Below are 20,721 nucleotides of genomic sequence, written 5' to 3'. Positions count from 1 at the left end.
TCCCCGTTCAGACCGTGTTTGTGTGGGTGGGGGGAGGGACACAGAAGCCATTTTGCTTCCTCAACCTGTGCTATTTTACCCTGGGTCAGTTTTTATTTCTGTCTTTATACACGGGTCCCTACATGGAATCTTAACATCATTCTGAAGGGCCTTGTGGAAGCCTCATTCGAACCCCTGAAAGATGCTTCTCTTCTAGATCTGACGATCAAGACCGTCTTTCTCGTCGCCATTGTCTTGGCATGGCGTATTTTGGAGCTTCAGGCTGTTTCGTTTAGGGAACCCTTTGGATCACGGAAGTGGGAGTGGTTCTCCATGCAGTACCTTCTTTTCTGCTGAAAGTGGTTTCCAAATTCCATGTCAACCAGGAGGTTCGTTTGCCTGTGTTTCACTCCATGGGATTGAAGCAAAAAGATCAGATCTTGCACAGTTGGATGTCAGGAGAGTCTTGAGAAGACTAATGACTTGGCTGTCTGAGCATCTCTTTGTCCTGACTACTTTATCTCAGCGAGATTGCCAGCTTCTAAGACCTCGATCGACCATTGGATTCGTGTGGCCATTTCTGCGATTTACATTCCCTGCTGCAATCAGCCGCCAGTTTCTCTTAAGGCCTATTTGACTAGATATGTTACTGCGTCATGGGTGGAGTCTCAAATGATTCATCCAGATGAAATTTGCAGGGTGGCTGCTTGGTCCTCTTCATACCTTTACCTGGTTTTAATGAGTGGATGTGGCGGCCCTCTCTGATGCTGCTTTTGGGACCTCGGTGTTGAGAGCAGGCTCTTCTGTCCCTCCCTAGATGCCTCCATTGCTTTGGTACATCACCTAGAGTATGGAATCCGGAAGGGACGTAACAGAATGGAAGATTAGGTTTTTACCTTCCATAATCTGTTCTGTTAGTCCATGTAGGATTCCATACGGCCCACCCTCTCTATATAAGCTCAGTTGTTTGGAATCTCCTGCCTCTGTTATTCTCTTTACAGGCTTCAGGATCTTCCAGCCCATTGATGGATCCTGTGGGGAGTTTGCTCTTCTGTGAGTATGCATATTACCAAAGGCTGTTTTCATGTGGGTACTCATTGCACACAGCAAGTTAGTTCTACATTGTTCCTCAATTTTTTTCTGTGTTGCATTTTGCCTGTTTATTACTTGTTTTTATATTTTACAGAGCAGACCATAACAGAAATTATTTATGTTGCTGGGGAGGTTCCTCCATGCCCCCTTATTTTGTCCTGGATTGGTTCCGGTATAGTTGCTTGGCTTTGGGACTGAACTGCAGGGTTTCTAACTCTCTCTCTAAGGTAGGAGGAGCACATGCCCAGATAAGTGTTTGGATTTCTGGAGATTGTGGGAAGGGATTGAACACCTAGAGTAAGGAGTCCTACAGGAACTAACAGAAAGAAGATTATCGAAAGTAATGGCCTAATCTTCCATTATATAGCTTAATTGTTAAGGCATATGCTGGCCAATATTCAGTGGCACTAAAGCAGGCAATACTGCCTGAATAATGCCAGCAGATACACAACCCCAGGCTCCTCCCTAATGCTATCCCATATACTACCCCACCCACTTTTTTTGGGGAGGTGGTCACAGGCAATATTCAGTGGCACTAAAGCAGGCAATACTGCTGAATATTGCCTGTGACCACCTCCCCCCAAAAAGTGGGTGGGACAGTATATGGGATAGCATTAGGGAGGAGCCTGGGGTTGTGTATCTGCCAGCATTATTCAGTGCTGCCATCTGTTCATAGCTAAGCAGCTTGATTTAGCATCTTAAAATAGAGCTCCCTAGAGTAACACTCACCACCACCACCATTGACATTGGAAAAATCAATCTCCCTGACCCTCCCTCAGATCTTGCCAGGTGACTCCCTGATGTTTAGTGAGGGGTGGGTGAGGGAGCAGCAGTGATCTTTAGTCACTCCTGCTCCTTCCAGCACTAGGGTTCACAATAAGGAAACTTAGTGCCTAGTGGTAGTATCATAAAATTGCTGCAAGTAATCGTCCAGCATCATTGAACACCAGGGAGATCTCTGATATGACCTGAAGAGTCAGGATGAGGTGTGTGTGCTGCTTGTGTCAGTGCACAGAGATTGGAGGGCTCATGTTGAGAGAGGTTCTGGGATGCTGTGAATTTTGGGGATGGAGGATGGGGATATTTTTTGGGTGGTTTCAGAAGTGATAGGTTCTATTGAGCTGTTCACATGCCCCTTCAGTGTAGCACTTATGTACCCTGGAGCAAATTAAGAGCTGCCAGGTAGATTTTGAGGTTACATATGTAGATGTTCACCCCTTGTCCTTTAAAATCTTTTTGAGTATGGGTCTCGTGTAAAAAATAGATTTTTTAATTCACTATTTGCGTGCATAGTTGATTTAAACCTATAAAAAGCTTATTTTTATATATGGAGATATTCCTAAAATAAGGGCCATTGTAGAAGAAATGTGGAAAGATTGGGATGGTGTCTTAGAAGGGAGAAAGAATGTTGCAAAGATGGAAGAGAGAATAGAAGGGCAGAGGAAAATTGAGTGAATGGGATAGTGGAGGAATTGGAATATTGTACAGAGAAGAGAAGCAGTTCTAATGCAGGGACGAGGAGGGAGAAAGAGAGATGGAGCTTGGGTCCTTTGAGCAACAGCAGTAAGTAGTGAAACTTAGGTTAGAAGTAGCATAGCAGGTTGGTGGAGATGAGAGCAGAAATACAGGAATGGGGCATTTCTCTCAACCTTCCCAATTGTAAAGTTGTGTGCAGTATTGTAGCCCCTCTACTCGCCTAGCCCCCCTTCCCAAAAGCAATGATTGTGAACATTAATGAGGGAGGGATGAGCTACTGAAAATGATTACTGTAATGTCTGTATGCTTATACAGTCCTGTTGAAGGCAAGTCTTTAAGACTAGTCTTGTTCTTTCCCTTTTTTTTAGTGGTGCAAACTTTAGCACTTTGCTTATGAACCTGGGACCGGAAAACTGTGCCACCGTGCTGCTCTTCGTACTGCTAGAAAGCAAGATTTTGCTTCACTCACTCAGACCAGCGGTGCTGACCGGAGTAGCTGAAGCTGTTGTTGCTGTAAGCTCAAGAATGAATACATTGCATGGAGTGTTCTGCATATGCACTGTAGTGCACATGCTCATACTCTGATTTATTGTGTGAAGAGGTTGAGTTTTGGGTTATATTGGTAATCTTTTAAACATAACTCTCTTTCCAGCTTTTGTCCGTTGGAACAGAAGTATCGATGCACAAAAAAAAAAAAATTGTCAATACTAGGGTCAGATTAAGGGCCCTTTATACTCAGTATCCTGTTTCCAATATTAGCCAAGTAGAAGAAGGAGCAATGATGATTAAAGAGAGGGATGATAGATGACTCAGTCCACCAGACTAACAAATTTATTAATGTCTCGGAAAGCTCTCAGATTGTTTTGGAGTATATACAGAAGTCCAACACAGTCATGTTATAGCATAAATATGTTCCCTGCATCAGGGGCTCACAAAATGGAATATACCAAAATTATATTCATAATAATAGAGATTATTGGGTATTCTCTGCTCTAATTGGGTTTTAAAAGAAATGCATTTGTAAATGAATTCCACCTACAAAGGTAGCAGCTTCTAATGAATGTTATCAAATCCTTGAGATTTTTTAGAACATTCAAAAAGGCATCAGATTAACAAGATTTATTAGTTGTGTATCATCCCTCTTACTCATCATCACTCTTTCTTCTGACTTGGACTCTTCCTCTTGTTTTTGTCCAGTAATGACCAATTCAGGTCATAGGCACCTGCTGCTGTTTGATGGAAAATGTCATTTGATGTTACAGAAGAGGAATCTTAATTTGTGCTCTCTAGTTCATTTTTGCTCCTGTGATTTCCAGCAACTGTTGAAAAACCACTAGTTTTGGTGGCTTTCCTCACAGCAGGTTTGATAGCTTTAATTATTTTCTTTAACAGAATGCGGATCTTGGAGGAATCTCTGAGGAGCTAGTCAGTGACTTTCTAATGTAACTTAAGGGGATGCATTTCCAAACTTAAGATTTGCCTACACTGGATTTCCAATGTATGCATATCTCTTTTGCATATTCATTATTTATTGTATAATTTATTGTTGCAGTCCTAAGTAATTCTTGTTAGGCTATTAAGTTTGAAGAGTATGTAAGTTATAGATATCCTGAAGATGGGTTTTGTACCAGAAATTCAGGTATGTTCCTCTTCCCTACCCCAAGGGCCTGTCACTATAAGACTTTTTTGGACATGACATTGGAATATCAAGCAGGGAAATTGAATTCCTGGATGAGTCCGCTGATTGTTCAAGCCTATTCTTATCTTACATTTAGGAAATTATTGAAAACTCACCTATTTGATAAACAAGAATGTTGATATTTAAGAAGGTATTTTTTTTTTTTTAATTCTTTATTCATTTTATAATTCACAACAAATGTACAGTAAATATCAAACAATTAGAATACAATATCACTTGAAAATCTACCTTCCCTAGCAACAGCAGCAGATGAATCCAGAGACCAATGGGATAGCTCACATCTACCAGCAGGCGGAGATAGAGAAACTGATTAACAGGTGGTCCTATTGGCTGGCACTCCTCCTGTTGATTCAGTAATCTCTATCTCCCAGCAGGAAAAGATCGCTATTCAACTAGCTCCTGAATTCTGGCTGTGGCTGGAACTTTATTTTCTTCTGTTGAGGTTTCTCTTCAGTGAGTCTGCCATTCTGTTTCTCCTGTTGAGATTTTCTCTTCAGTGAGCTGGCAGTGCTATTTCTCCTGTTGAGATTTTCTCTTCAGTGAGACAGGGGTGTCTGGCTGCACGGTGCCGGCTTTAGAAGTTACACTTGGGGCCCCCCCCCTTGTCCCTGCCTCTCCCTCCCTCCATTGATAGAGGGTCTGCCTGGGTCTCCATTTTTTTCTTCTTTCCCTTTATTAAAAAAAAAAAAGAGACCCGGATACTGCATTCTGCCAGGTTTGTCTTGGACAACCGACGTTTACTGGCTTCACTCAGCACTATCCCACTGCTTGTGCTTGTCTTGGCGGTTCCGGCGTATAAGGCGGGTTCTGAGTCGCGTGAGTACCACGGCTGTAGTTTGTGTTATCCCCGCTGCGGTTTTGTTTGGGCAGCACTGACATGTGGAATTTCAGTTGTGCTAAGTGTGCGCAGTTTGGTGTTATGTACATTGAGTATTTCAAGTCTGCAAGTATGTTTTTTGGAGGCCTCCAGTTTTGTATCTTGCAAGCCGTGGCATGGCTGACATTTTCCCGCGCGCGGGCAGGGTACACTTCAGCTCTTCTGCTTCAGCAGAATCAGGTTTCTGGGGATGTACTTTAAGCGGAACTGAGCTTTGTGCTGTCGGCAGTGCCGCAGCGTGGTCTCTGGCTGTGCATTTCATCAGGACCGAGCTCCTATGCTGTCGGCAAAGCCGCAGCGTTGTGCATTTCCTGGGGACCTTGCTCCTATGCTGTCAGCAAGCCGCAGCGTTGTCCATTTCCTTAGGACCGAGCTGTTTCGCTGTTGGCTGAGCCGCAGTGCTTCATAAGGCTGTTGCCTTTCGGTGGGCCGTTCTCCTTAGCTGTCGGCGGTGCCACAGCGCTGCAGTGGCAGTTATTTTTGGCGGGCCGGGATCGTTCACGGTCACCTGAGCCGCAGTGTTTGCCAAGGCGTTCATTTTCGGTGGGACCGAAGTGCCTGGGTTGTCGGACGTAGATGAGCTCGATGTTCTTTTTTGTTCTGTATAACAAAAAAAAAAAAAAAAAAAACCACCAGGGAACCAATAACGCATCATGGATGCGGTCTTTGGTCTTGAGAGTGTTTAGGTACATTTTGCCTGGGGTTTCTAGTGCGTGCTTGTGTTCGGCACCTGGCTTGTTAGATACGGCAGAGTGTGGTATGGCCACTTTCTCTTAGTGTTTGCCTGCCCTGTTTATATGCCCTTTACTCTGGTTCGGCCCACAGTGCATCGCGGCTGAGTACCATTAGGTTTGGAGTTTGCCCGTGCTTTGTGTGGGATTCTCCTTGTTTCTCTCGGGGCTTTGCCTTCTGGGAGGTTTTTTGTTCTCTGGATCTCTGCTTGTCATTGCAGGTGGTTGGTGACACTTTCGCTAAATCTTTCATGGTTGTTTCCTTCGCATGTTCTGCGTTGCAGCCGGATGGCGCTTCTCCTATTCCTGTGAAAGGGCTGTCTACCTTTCTTTTTGGGTGGCGGATCCTCCAGGTTTCGGACTCTGTTCAGATATGGTCTGGGACTGCCATCTGCTACTTCATCATATTGGATGGCCCATCTTGCAGCCAGCAAATGCTGTGCAGCTACTTGTGGCCTGGGGCCGTCATTTGGTGGACAAGGGGGTGTCGATTCTTTCACTGAGACTATTCCTTAGTGGCTCGGTTCGAATAGGGTCCCCTTTCGCCGTTTTGCTCCCGGGCCAGGTCTCTATGCTGTCTCTCTCTTTTTGCCGCAGGTTGGTTTTTGAGAGGGGCGTATGATATCTGGAGGTTGGTTTCTTACCTGCCTGGAGCGGTAACTGCAGTTTATCCCAGGACAAGCAGGCAGGTATTCTCACTAGTGGGTGATGTCATCAGACAGAGCCCCGGTACGGACGTCTCACAAGCACGTGTTGCTTGTAGAAACTTAAAAGTTTCTAGATGCCCGCACCGCGCATGCGCCGGTGCCTTCCCGCCCGGAGATCCGGGCGTGTCTCCTCAGTTCTTTTCTTTCCGCGGAGCTGAGAAGTTCAACTTCATCATGCGCTAGCTGAATTCAGTTAAATTTGCCTTCCTTGTCCGCGTTTTCGCTTTCTTTTAATTACAGTTAACAGTACATTTCTTTTTCAGTTTAAAAAAAAAAAAAAAAAAAGATTATTTCCTCCGGCGGGTCGAACGGGCCGGCCACGTGGCTCAGGCCCACAGGCTTCGACCTCGCGGCGGAGATTTTCCGGCCTATGTCCCGGCCAATCACCGGGTTTAAAAAGTGCAGCAAGTGCCAACGCGCGATTTCACTCACGGACCCTCACCGGCGCTGTTTGCAGTGTTTGGGTCCTGACCACATTCCGAAATCGTGCAGGCCTTGCTCTACCCTTACGGCACGCTCATTCAAACGGCGTTGCCTATTGTGGGAATCGATGTTCAAGATGGACGCAGCTAAGGATCCTTCAGCCTCCACTTCATCTGATACCTCCCCGGTTCGGGCGAAACCAGTATCGACCCCTCCTGCATCGAGTGTGGTGAAACCGGCATCGTTCATCCCGACAACATCCACGAGCTCGACGTCGGTGCCTGCCCCGGTCTCCTCGGTTCAGGTACCTCTTCCTTCCACAGTACCACCAGTGGTCATCAAAGTGCCGAAAGCTACTAAGCAGAAGCACTCGACCTCGAAGGAGCGCGATGACCGTGCAGGAGGACCCCCTTTCGGTGCGGATCCCTCCTTATCGGCTTCGCTACGGTCCGTGCTGGAAGCTCAATTCGTTGAGCTCATGCAGACCATCGGACCCGGGCTCATCGCTGCCATACAGGGTGACCTCCCGGTACCGGTCCAAAGGGGCGGTCCGCCCCCTCCCCCTCCTCCACGCCGTTCGACCTCGAAAACCGACGAGGACGAACGGGGGAGGGCGGCGATGCCCATGCGGCAAGCCTCGCTTACCGATATGCCGCCATTAGAGCCCATTACGCCTCCGCGCCAACATGGGACCAGACCTCCGATCGATACTCAAAGCCCTGGGCATAGTCAGGAAGAGTTCTTCCGTACTCCTTACCAGACTTGGGTAGCATCGCAAGAATCCGCATCGCAACCCCAGTTGCGATCCACCGCTTCCAGCCCTATCCACCACTTGGGGGCCTCGGGAGACCATGCGATGCACAGACGATCCCGATCCCCGTCCCGCCACCGAGACGGGCACCGATCAAGACACTCATCCTGGCACTCTTCACGCCACTCGGAGGTGTCACCGCAGAAAAAACTGCAACGTATGGGATACTCCTCATCAGAGGTGTCCCCTCCGGAGGGACCGGAGTACGAGGAGACACCCGTACCCGATTCTCCTTGCCACTCCCCGATGTCCATGGATCCGGAGGCCTCTTCCTCCTCCAGCCCGTCCCACAGACCGACGCTGGCGGATCAATTGTCTTTCTCATCATTCCTCCGACAAATGGCGGATGATCTGGATGTGACCCTTGACACGGGCTCCCGATACGCCAAAGAGTATCTGGACACCATGCATTTACCTAACCCTCCAACGGAGGCGCTTCGGCTCCCCCTGCATAAATTGCTGGATCAGACCTTCATGCAGTGTTTCGAAACACCGTACTCCATACCGGCGATTCCCAGCAAACTCGATGCTCGATACCGCATCGTGCACCATAAAGGGTTTGAGGGCCCTCAACTCTCCCACCAATCCCTACTGGTTGAGTCCTCTCTTAAACGCTCTCATCCCTCTCAGGTCTACGCCTCTGTACAGCCGGGCCGAGAGGGGAGAACGATGGACAAATTTGGTAGAAAATTCTATCAAAACTCCATGATGGCGTCACGGGTGCTGAACTACAATTTCTTTTTCTCTTCCTATCTGGAGTTCTTCTTGCCGGTGCTCCGCAAGTTCACTCCGTTCATAGACACCCAAGCTCGATTCGAGTTCGAGGAAGTGGTAGCCTCCCTCTCCCAATTACGCCTCCAGCTGATGCAATCCTCCTTCGATGCATTCGAACTCTCGGCACGTGCTGCCGCAAGCGCGGTAGCCATGCGTCGCCTGGCATGGCTCCGTACAATCGATATGGATCCCAACCTCCAGGACAGACTCGCCAACGTACCATGTGCGGGAGCTGACCTGTTCGATGAGTCTATCGAAACTGTTACCAAGAAGCTGTCGGATCACGAAAAATCTTTTCAATCCATCCTGCGGCCCAAACCCAAACCTCAACAGTCTCGACCTTCCAGGCCACCCCTGATTTACCAGCGGCGTTACATGCCCAGACAAACGCCTGCCGCGAGACAACCTGCGAAGAGACAACCTCCCCAGAAGTCTCAGCAAAAACCTCAGCCACCGGCTGCACCTAAGGCTCCCCAGCCCTTTTGACTCCCCTCCTGGGAGCATAACCGACACCGTTCTGCACCCCTCAGCCTCTCCCATAGGGGGCCGCCTCCATCTTTTTTACCATCGATGGGAGGCCATAACCACGGACCTATGGGTCCTTACCATCATAAGAGAAGGATACTCTCTTCACTTAAAAGAGTCTCCTAGAAAAGAGGAGACTTAGAGGGGATATGATAGAAACTTATAAGATCATGAAGGGTATAGTGAAGGTAGAGAGAGACAGATTTTTCAGACTGGCGGGGGCAACAAGAACTAGAGGACACTCAAAAAAATTGAAGGGAGATAGTTTTAGAACAAATGCTAGGAAGTTCTTCTTTACCCAGAGGGTGGTGGACACCTGGAATGCGCTTCCAGAGGGGGTGGTTGAGCAGAGTACGGTTTTGGGTTTCAAAAAGGGATTGGACGAATTCCTGAGGGGTAAGGGAATCCAGGGGTACAATTAGAGGGTTACTATACAAGACAAAATGCTCTTGAGTAATAGATCACTACAGGTCATTGACCTGGGGGGCCGCCGCGGGAGCGGACTGCTGGGCATGATGGACCTATGGTCTGACTCGGCAGAGGCCATGCTTATGTGCTTATGTACTTCCATCGGGTCCCCCCGGACCATCCTCCAAGAGAGTATCCTTCAAGCTCGACACAGACCGCCCTTCTTTTTCAGGAAGTCCAAACCTTACTTCAGCTTCGGGCCGTCGAGCCGGTCCCGTCAGACCAGTTGAACCGAGGGTTTTACTCCCGGTACTTCCTCGTCCCGAAGAAAACGGGCGACCTGCGACCCTTTTTAGACCTTCGGGCCCTCAACAAGTTTCTGGTCAAAGAGAAGTTTCGCATGTTGACTTTGGCTTCTCTATACCCCCTCCTCGAGCAGAACGACTGGTTATGCTCCCTGGATCTCAAGGAGGCCTACACTCACATCCCCATTCACCCGGCCTCCCGAAAGTTCCTCAGATTTCGGGTGGGAAATCTGCACCTACAGTATCGAGTGCTACCATTCGGCCTCTCTTCGTCCCCCAGAGTCTTCACAAAGTGCCTGGTGGTAGTGGCCGCGGCACTCCGAGACAGGGGTCTACAGGTGTTCCCATACCTCGACGACTGGCTCATCAAGGCCCCGTCAGCCCCAGAGGTCACTTCGGCGGTCTTGGCTACAACCTACTTCCTCCAGAATTTGGGCTTCGAGATCAACTTTTCCAAGTCTCATCTACAACCCACCCAGTCCCTCCCCTTCATCGGAGCGGTCCTGGACACCACTCGACTCCGAGCATTCCTGCCTCTGCAACGCATGGAGTCCCTTCTCCATCTCTGCCAGTCGGTGTCTACTCGCCAAACCCTACCGGCGAGACAACTGATGGTGCTCCTGGGCCATATGGCCTCCACAGTACATGTGACACCCTTTGCCAGACTCCATCTCAGGATCCCCCAGTGGACCCTGGCATCACAGTGGAATCAGACGTCCGATCCACTAACCAAACACATCTTAGTCACACCTGCTCTTCGGCAGTCTCTACTTTGGTGGATGACCTCTTCGAATCTATCCAGAGGTTTGCTGTTGCACTCTCCCCCCCATCAGAAAGTTCTCACAACCGATTCGTCGAACTATGCATGGGGGGCCCACCTGGATGGTCTCCGCACCCAAGGATTCTGGACCAGTGCGGAAAGACTACATCAAATCAATCTACTGGAGCTCAAAGCCATCTTCAATGCGCTCCAAGCTTTCCAACACCTACTTCACAACATGGTGATCCTCATTCGCACAGACAATCAGGCCGCCATGTATTATATCAACAAGCAAGGAGGCACGGACTCGGCCCTCCTTTGCCAGGAAGCTCTACGAGTCTGGGACTGGGCGGTGCGCCACAACGCCTTCCTCAGAGCTGTCTACATTCAGGGGGAGAACAACGTCTTAGCAGACAAACTAAGTCGTCTGCTACAACCGCACGAATGGACTCTCCATTCCAGCCCCCTTCACCAAATCTTCACGCAGTGGGGGACGCCTCAGATAGACCTCTTTGCGGCTCCCCACAACTCCAAACTGCCTCAGTTTTGCTCCAGGATCTACACTCCTCATCGCCTCGAGGCAGATGCTTTTCTACTGAACTGGGGGAAACAATTTCTATATGCGTTCCCACCATTCCCGCTGATCCAGAAGACTCTGGTCAAGCTGAAACTCGAACGGGCTACCATGATTCTAATAGCTCCTCGGTGGCCCAGACAACCTTGGTTCTCCCTCCTACTTCAACTCAGCAGCAGGGAACCAGTACCACTTCCAGTGTTTCCTTCACTACTTACTCAACATCAAGGATCACTGCTTCATCCCAACCTGCAGTCTCTCCACCTGACAGCTTGGTTCCTCTCAACGTAACCCCTCACCAATTCTCACAAGAAGTGAGGGAGGTCTTGGAAGCTTCCAGGAAGCCCGCCACTCGACAATGCTACTCCCAGAAATGGACTAGATTCTCCTCATGGTGTGTTTCTAAATCAAAGGAACCTCAGTGAGCTTCCTTATCCTCCGTGCTGGACTATCTCCTACACCTATCTCAATCTGGGCTCAAGTCTACATCCATACGAGTCCACCTGAGCGCTATTGCGGCGTTCCACCAGCCCCTACAAGGGAAACCCCTCTCGGCCCATCCGGTGGTCGCCAGATTTATGAAAGGACTCTTCCATGTTAACCCTCCTCTCAAACCACCCCCAGTAGTTTGGGACCTCAATGTAGTCCTTTCCCGTCTCATGAAGCCCCCGTTTGAACCACTCAACAGGGCCCCTCTTAAGTATCTCACCTGGAAAGTGCTTTTTCTTGTAGCCCTTACGTCCGCTCGCAGAGTCAGCGAACTCCAGGCATTGATGGCGGATCCACCATTCACAGTATTCCATCATGACAAGGTGGTCCTCCGCACTCACCCGAAATTCCTGCCTAAGGTGGTCTCCGAATTTCATCTCAACCTATCCATTGTACTTCCAGTATTCTTCCCTAAGCCCCATTCTCACCACGGAGAATCGGCCCTTCACACTCTAGACTGTAAACGTGCTTTGGCTTTCTACCTGGATCGCACCAAGCCACACAGAACCACTCCTCAACTTTTTGTCTCCTTCGATCCTAATAAGTTGGGAAGACCCGTATCAAAGCGCACCATCTCTAATTGGATGGCGGCTTGTATCTCTTTCTGCTATGCCCAGGCTGGATTATCACTTCCTTGTAAGGTCACAGCCCATAAGGTCAGAGCAATGGCAGCCTCAGTAGCATTCCTCAGATCAACACCAATCGAGGAAATTTGTAAGGCTGCCACCTGGTCCTCGGTTCACACATTCACCTCACATTATTGTCTGGATACTCTCTCCAGACGGGATGGACAGTTTGGCCAAACAGTATTGAAAAATTTATTCTCTTAAGTCGCCAACTCCCCCTCCATCCCACTGAGGTTAGCTTGGAGGTCACCCACTAGTGAGAATACCTGCCTGCTTGTCCTGGGATAAAGCAATGTTACTTACCGTAACAGTTGTTATCCAGGGACAGCAGGCAGCTATTCTCACGTCCCACCCACCTCCCCTGGGTTGGCTTCTCAGGCTAGCTACCTGAACTGAGGAGACACGCCCGGATCTCCGGGCGGGAAGGCACCGGCGCATGCGCGGTGCGGGCATCTAGAAACTTTTAAGTTTCTACAAGCAACACGTGCTTGTGAGACGTCCGTACCGGGGCTCTGTCTGATGACATCACCCACTAGTGAGAATAGCTGCCTGCTGTCCCTGGATAACAACTGTTACGGTAAGTAACATTGCTATTTTGATCACATCTCGTGTATCTTCATTTACTTGGCTGTATGTTTTTTTTCCGCTATCATTGCATGGATATGGTACTCTTTTCAGAGTGCCGATCTACTCCTTCGGGGATCGCGCACCTGGAAGTTTCATAGAAGGGTCCCTTTCTTCTTCCAGATCTTACGGTTCTAGTCCAGCCATTCCCCGACCTTCTGCTCTTCATTCTGAGAGGGGTCTTGGTTACCTCTCCCTGCTCTGGAGGATTTCTCGTGAGAGGGGGTATTCTATGATTTCAGGTCGGGGGCCTTGACGATTTTTTCAGGCTGCTGACGGCTTTTACGGATGCTTTGCATTTTCCTCCGGTTTCCCGTTCCTTCTTGGAGTCCCTTGTCTTGAGCTTCCTTATGTGTTTTTTGGTTCTTCCAGAACTAAAGGAAGTTATTCCATTTACATCATGGGGCCTGGGATGGGAGATTTAATCTGTCTGGGGCTGGATCTCATTCTGTTGCAGTAGTTTCTCTGCATTGTCTTTTCCGAGGACACACTGTGAGCAGGTTTTCCTTTTCACTAGGGTCGCGGACTCCGCTCTTGCTTCGCTTGCATCTTTTTGAGCAGCGCTATCGGTTTTGATGGATGCTCTTCGCCTATCCATGGCTTTCCAGGAGGTTATCGATTAGGAGGGTTTCCTTTATTAGATACCTGCTTGCGTTGGACTTCTTCCAGCCAGGTCCGTTTGACGGACTCCCAAGGATGATTTCCTTTCTCATTCCCTACTTATTGATATTTCAGGGAAATTTGGTGGTTCATGTGGGAGAGCGTAGTGTTTCTTGCCGGAGCCTGGGGCGATGAGTTGCTGTCTCAGGTTTGCCACCTTCTTAGGGCCCCACGACCATGCACTTAAGTTCGGTGCTGGTTCTGGGTTCCTGGGTGCTGGCTCCACTGGTAACTTGGGCTCGCTTTTCGCGTGAGCACACTGCGGTAGTGCTTTGGTTCTGGGATTTCCCGGTATCTCAGGACTCCAATTATTTGGTATGCTCCTCCTGCTTCGCTCTGTATGATTTGGTGGCTCAGCGCGTTTTCTCTTTTCAAGGCCTGCCTCAGTCTTTGCTGGACTTGCTCTTGACCACCGACCATCCCGGGCTGGGTTGGGGGGCTCGGTGGCTTCCATCCTCAGCTCCAGGAGTCTGGGTTTCAGAGGCGACTCAGTGGTTGTTCATTCTTCTACTCTTGAGCAGGGTCAGGCTACCTTTCTGAAGCTCCAGATCATTCTTCCTGAATGCCGCTAACGATCCCTTTGGTCGGTATTAGGATGGGGGTTTTTTATCTACAGCTTGGGCCGTAGGGTTGTACTCAGTTGGCAGGTGAAGTTGTTCTGCTTCAATGGATGGACTCTCATCTTCATCTTCTGCGGCAGATCCTTTTATGGCTCAGGATAAGAGTTTGTGAAGACTTTCGCTCCGCGGAATCTGAGCATGGCCCATTTCTTGTATGTTACAGTGTACAGCACTGGGTACGCGCTGGAAAGTGTGCATGTTGGTAATAGTGGAATCTTCTGCATCCTGGATATTGAGATTTGTGGCTCGGGCGTTCTAGCTCTTTTTATGGACGTGAGATCTCCTTGACCTAGACCTCATGGCCTCGTCTCTCAATTCTAAGCTTCCTGGCTTCTTCGGCGGGTCCAGGAAGGGGGAGTTAGAGGGGGTAGCTGCATGGCTCCTTTCTCGCTTCTGCCTTCTCTTTTTCGGTGTTTCCACGGGCTGATGATGGCTTGGATTTGCCATCTCGAGCTCACTTTCCGGGCACAGTATTTGTAGAATCTCTGGATTGGCGGCGCCATCTATCCTTGCTGTGCGGATTTGATGAGTCTTTCGATAGCTGGACTAAGAAGTTTCCTGGTATCTCCGGCTTTGCTCGCCTAGGGTCCGATCAACATGGATGTTTGTACTACTGTAGTATTACGACCTGGTTTTTTGAATAACCTTGGCTGACGTGTAAGGGTTAGGCAGAACAGGTTGTTTCTTCTCTTATCCAGGTGCTACGGACGTCTTCTCCTGTGGCTTCTGCTTCCTTTTGGAGGTTTTTCCTTTCTTGGGTGCTTCTTCACGTTTGAACCACTCCAGAGTTCCTTTTTGACACAAGTGTATTGCCGAGGGTTTAGCGTTCAATTCCCTTCAGCTTCTAGTGCCATTCTTGGCTTGTTACAAGGGCTAGGTATATTGCTCTTCGTTACTTCTCAGCTTCATGTAGTCCAGTTCCTAAACAGAGTGCGGTATATTCATGCGCCTCTTGGAAAGCCCGGTTTGGAGTACGATCTTCACGTACTTCTTCTCAATTTACCGAAGGCTTCATTTCATCCTTGTCTTTTGGGACTCTAAAGGGCTGTGCCGTTGAACATGGGGTTTCTTGTGGCCTTGGCTTCAGCTCTGCAGTTTTCTATGTTGCAGGCCTTGTTCAACGGGAATTCCTATTTCTGATTTCCGATATATGGGGTATCAGTTCGGCTGGTACCACTCTTTCTTTCTAGGGGGTGTCTCCTTTCTTTTATGTCATGCTCGCTTTTCCTTCCTTCTTCCTGGGAGGAGAAATTTATTCACTGCATTTTTTGATACGTACGTAGCGTTCTCCGTGAGCTCGGTTTCTAACAACTTTTAGTTGTTTATATCTCCTTTTTGTATTCTTCAAGGGACGCCTCAAACGTATGGCGGCGTCCGAAGCCTCCATCGCTCGATGGGTCCAGGAGGACATTCTTTATGCTTGCTTGCTGGCAGGGAAGCGGTTGGCGAAGGAACTTCGTGACCATTCTGCCAGAGCGATGGCTACTTCTTGGGCTCGGCCCAGAGGTTTTTCCTTGGAGGAGATTTGTTTTGCGTTTTGTGCTTCGGTTGTTGCGGAGGCGGCGTTTGCTTCCCACCCAGATTGAGGATTGCTTTGCTATATCCCATTGGTCTCTGGATTCATCTGCTGCTGTTGCTAGGGAAGGAAAAATTATGTTCTTACCTGTTAATTTTCTTTCCCTTAGACGCAGCAGATGAATCCAGAGCCCCACCCTTTCTGGATATTGTCTCTCTGTTTTTTCTTTTGCAACTTGCGCGGTTTGTTATTATGACCGGTTGTTTTCTGTATTATTCCATTTTGAGATTTGTTATGGGAAAGAAGTTTTTTAAATGCTATGCCTATTGATGGTTACGGATGCTTGGGCAAGGAGCTATACTGAATCAACAGGAGGAGTGCCAGCCAATAGGACCACCTGTTAATCAGTTTCTCTATCTCCGCCTGCTGGTAGATGTGAGCTATCCCATTGGTCTCTGGATTCATCTGCTGCGTCTAAGGGAAAGAAAATTAACAGGTAAGAACATAATTTTTCCATATCATACAACAAAAAGATATAACCCTCACCCCCTCCCACTTCCATATACAACAAAAAATATACCACATGAATATAATATCTTATCATTCATATATATTATTAATAGAAATCCAACCCCCCCACCTGATCCACATGTAAGAATTAAAAATTGGGAAAAGTGTAAATTATTCATTATAATAATTTAAAAATGGCCCCCACATATAAGAAGGTATTTTTAATTAGGCTCTGTATTTTAAATGTACTTTTTATCTGATGCTGTATTTAATGGATGAAGTAGTTATAATAGTTGTGTTTTTTGAAATTGTATTTTTTAACTGAAATGTTTCAGTTCTTCTGTTGTGAACTGCCTAGAACTCCTGGTGGGACTGTATACAAGAAAATAAAATTATTATTATTATTATTATTATTGTGGGCATTCCAGGATAGGGTGGGACCAAGGGCATGGTAACTGATAATATAAAAAACACAAAGAAGGGAAAACTAAATAATACTTGAAATGTAGTGGTTAACTTTCTTTAGGGTAGCACATCTCTAACATCTGAACTTGTGTGACAGCTTCTGAAGAGGTGTGTGGATATGGAATAATCCTGTTATTATTATCATTAACCAAGAACAGCTGTGCTGCTAGGGATGAGGGAGGGATATTTTATTGTCAGTTTTATTTAGTGGGGCTGACTGCTGATGGAATGTTTGGAGGGAATTTGAGTGATGGTGTTGTGTGTAGGAGGAGCAGAGTACAGGGAAAGTGTATTCCAGTTTGTTGGGGAGGGGCAGTGGCTTGTGGTCAGGGCCTTGAGGGGATTCACCCCCATCCCCTAAAGGCCCTGAAGGGGACACTGCTCTGAATTTGATTGGTCAAGTATGCAATAAGGCAGATTCTGCTCAGCCAATCAAATTCAGATCAGTACTGTAAGGGCCTTCAGGAGGTTGAGAATCTCCATCCCTAGAGCCCTGTTTTTTTGGTTGTTGTTTTTTGTTTTATTTTTTTTTTGGGGGGGGTGTTATTTTTTTGTTTGATGCAGTTTGACTAGTTGAGCAGGCTGCTTACTCAACAAATCAAACTTCATCAAGCAAAAAGTAAACAAAAAAATAAAAAGCAGGGCTATAGAGCTGGGAATTCACTGAATCCCCTGAAAGCCTTCACCGCACACCACTTGCAGGAAGATCCACAGAATGAGATAGGGTGGTATAGAGATAGTGAGGAGATTAGACCAGTTGTTTTCATGGAAGGGAAAAAGGGTAAGAGTGGGGGTGGGGAGGGAGGGTTAACAAAAATTGAGATGCTAAATGGAAGAACTGTTGCCCACTAGAATGGGCTTGTGATCTAGTGGAAAATATGAAGGGCTACAGTTTGACTGTTGCAGAATCACAGGAAGGACAATTAAATATTTTACCTAACTGTTGTGCTGGGATTTTTGATCTCAGGGATCCAAAGTTACACATTTGACCAGGGAGGAGGTGGAGTGTAATATGGCATCAAATTTTCAGAAGTTTTAGGGACTGTGATGGTTTATTTAGCACTGTCTTCTAGTTTTAAAATTTTGAGTAGGTTAAATGAATTTGTTAAAGAGTATAGGTTGAGATTTCAGGATTTTAATATCCATTTGGCCAGTAAGGAAGGTTTTTTTGCAGGTATTGGTGGATATTGGATTGAGCACCTGGTTTTGATTTCCTGCACATAAGGATGATCACACTCTTAGTTTGATTTTTTTTTGGGGGGTACAGTTAGGGTAAGGAATGGGCATAGTTTATAGTTTTAGAAAGAAGATAGGAAGGATTAGCAGGGCAATTTAGCAAGGATGGTGGGGTTGAAGTAATAGGGTGGATTTTCAGGTACAAGTTTGAAATAACAAGTTTGTTGCAGTAGTTGATTAGTTGGTGCCAGGCAAGGGAATTCTATTGAGGTCAGAGGGGTCTAGAAAAGCATGATTTCATCCAGAAAAGCATAATTTCATCCAGAATTATTAGTGCTTCAGAGAGAAAGGTTGTAGGATGGTGGAAGGAGGAGTGTACTGGAGAGTCTTTGAGTAGGTTTAGGAAGCATTTGAGGTCTTAGAGAGAAGATTCTGAAAGCTAAGAAACTACCATATATACTTGAATATAAACTGAGGTAACCTTTCTTCTCCCCCACCCCTAAAAAAAGGGGGAAGGTTGACTCAAATATAAACCAAGATTTTATATCCAAATACAGTAATGCTCTCTCTCCTTTCTTCCACCCCCTCCGGCACCAATAATCTCACCTTCCTTTAGGTGTCTTGTCCTGGCTCATCTCAGCCTGGCAACCCCAGCCATTGTAAAGCCCTTGTGGTCCAGCAGTGAGCCAGGTCAGGAGCAATTCCTTCCATGTCCTGTCCCAGCCAGCTCCTTACCATCCCACCCTCCATCCCCCTCCCGGACCCATCCAAGGTATACCTGGTGAACCAGCAGTGAGTCGGAGCAGGAACAATCTTCCTACACTCTTGCCCCATGTATTTTTTATAGTAAGGCTGCAAGGGGCAGAAGCGTAGGAGGATTGCTCCTGCCTGACTCACCGTTGGATCACCAGGTATGCCTTGGATGGGTCCAGGAGAAGGGCAGGGAGGTGCAGAGCTGGCTGAGACAGGACACTGGACGGATTGCTTTTGTCCTAGCTCATTACTGGACCACTTGGCCTTGAGGGAGGCCTGCAATATCCAGAAGGGAGAAGGGGGAAGCATGAAGCACTCTACTATAAACAGAGAACCCCATTTTTGGGCCATTTTATTTGCCCAAAAATCTCAGTTTATTTAAGTATATATAGCTGAGAAGTTGGGTGGTGAAGGTAGTAGTCCACAGTTCTTGCTTGGCTTTTGAGGATGCTTACGGTAGTTGTGTTTCTGGGCTGGATTTAGATGTGAGATTGGGATTTAAGAAGATTGGTGGTACTAAAGAGAAGATTGGATGGGGGGTTTACTTAGGAAGGTGAGTTGGAGATGCTGGAGCAGAGTACAGTGTTGGTCCATTTGTCCTTAATTTTAGAAGGTGATGTCAAGAATATGTTGATGAAAGTAAGGGTAATCTCATGCCAGTTCTAATGAACTTTCTGTTCCTTTTTCATATTGTGAATGCATTGGTGTCTTGGGTTCTTTCCAGCTCACAAGAAGCAAACTGTGGCTCAACCAATTACACTGGTCAACAAGCATTTTGCTACTGGAGCCTGTACCTTAACAAGGGCCACATGCTAAATCTGAGTTTTCGTCTATCACATCCTGTCTTTAAGTTATGTGTCAATTTGTGTTTATATTATTTTCGTCAATAACGCTACCGTGAAGCTTTCTGTAACACAATATTGCATTTTAGGACAGCTCATCAATCACATATACTTATAATTTGAAAGTTTATACTAAAAAGTGATTGTGCTGCTTTTTCTACCTGTGAATTTTTATATTTTGTTTGTTTTTGTCTAATATATTATAATTAATATGAACAGATGAGGTTGTGTTAACCATTCTGATAATTTCCGTTATGTCTGTGGACAATTTACCGCACAAGATCAGCGAAAGAATCTGTCCAACAGACTTCAAAGTGCATACAAGCATTATTTTGGCAACCAAGATAAAGCGTGGGCACCTCATGTGTGCTGTACTGTCTGCTATTCTGGATTAACACAGTGATTGAATGGGAAACAGAAGAAGATTGCATTTTGCTGTACCCATGGTGTGGCGTGAATCAACATATCATCACTCAGACTTGTTTTTCATGACAAAAATTGCTCGATTCACAAAGAGGAATAAATCAAAAATTGTGTATCCTGATTGCCCGTCAGCAATTAAACCCGTTCCTCATAACACGGAGAATCCAGTTCCAATTCCTCCTTTCACATCTGCAGCACAATGTGCCGAAAATTCAGATGATGAATGTGCCTCTGCTTCTGTGTAGATTTTTAAGCAAACTTTTGTCTGGTAATTGAAACACTTTTTGTTTTTCTTACAGATGATATTTCCATTTCAGTGGCAGTGTCCATACATCCCCCTTTGCCCGCTCTCACTGGCAGATGTCTTGAGCGCACCTTGTCCTTTCATAGTTGGAGTTGATTCAAGATACTTTGACCTCTATGACCCGCCTCAGGATGTTGTGTGCCTTGATCTGGACACAAACATGCTATATGTGTAAGTGTTCCACTTCTGATTGTCTCATTGCTCATTGTGTTTAAAGAGAGGCAGATGGTATAATAACAAATCTGCAGAATCAGAGGTGGAGTGTATCATTAGATTGGAGGTAATTTAAGAGGTGGCCATCAAAATTATGGTGACCCTTTTATAGCAAGACTGACCAAGAAGAGTCATGTAGACTGTTTCAAAAGACAGAGGGTCAAACAAGATCCACCTTCTACTCGGCAAATTCTTAAAAGGATACCATCCTTATTCTTAATATATTTCTGATTTGTGTCAGTTATTTTTGTTTTTCTTGGAAATTGGAAACCCTGCTAAGGAAGGTTGTCCTGGCTTTGCAGAGCCGTTAGCTGATTGGCTGCTGTGAGTTCGCACAGTCCTGTGAGAACTCGTGGCAG

At 46.9% G+C, this 20,721-nt stretch overlaps 1 protein-coding gene across 7 annotated transcripts in view; it reads left to right on the top strand.

Annotated features, from left to right (window-relative positions):
- Nucleotides 1-20,721, top strand: part of DENND4C (DENN domain containing 4C) — a 318,792-nt gene that overhangs the window by 132,862 nt on the left and 165,209 nt on the right. For all 7 annotated transcript variants that reach the window (XM_033919674.1, XM_033919664.1, XM_033919681.1 and 4 more), the window contains 2 exons: nt 2,916-3,060; nt 20,145-20,320. In XM_033919674.1, coding sequence (XP_033775565.1) covers nt 2,916-3,060; nt 20,145-20,320 — 321 coding nt within the window. The remainder of the gene's footprint in view (nt 1-2,915; nt 3,061-20,144; nt 20,321-20,721) is intronic.

Source organism: Geotrypetes seraphini, chromosome 1, assembly GCF_902459505.1.
Source record: "Geotrypetes seraphini chromosome 1, aGeoSer1.1, whole genome shotgun sequence".
Taxonomy (NCBI): Eukaryota; Metazoa; Chordata; class Amphibia; order Gymnophiona; family Dermophiidae; genus Geotrypetes; species Geotrypetes seraphini.
The sequence above is the reverse complement of the archived record's forward strand: the minus strand, read 5'-3'. Positions and strand labels throughout refer to the sequence as shown.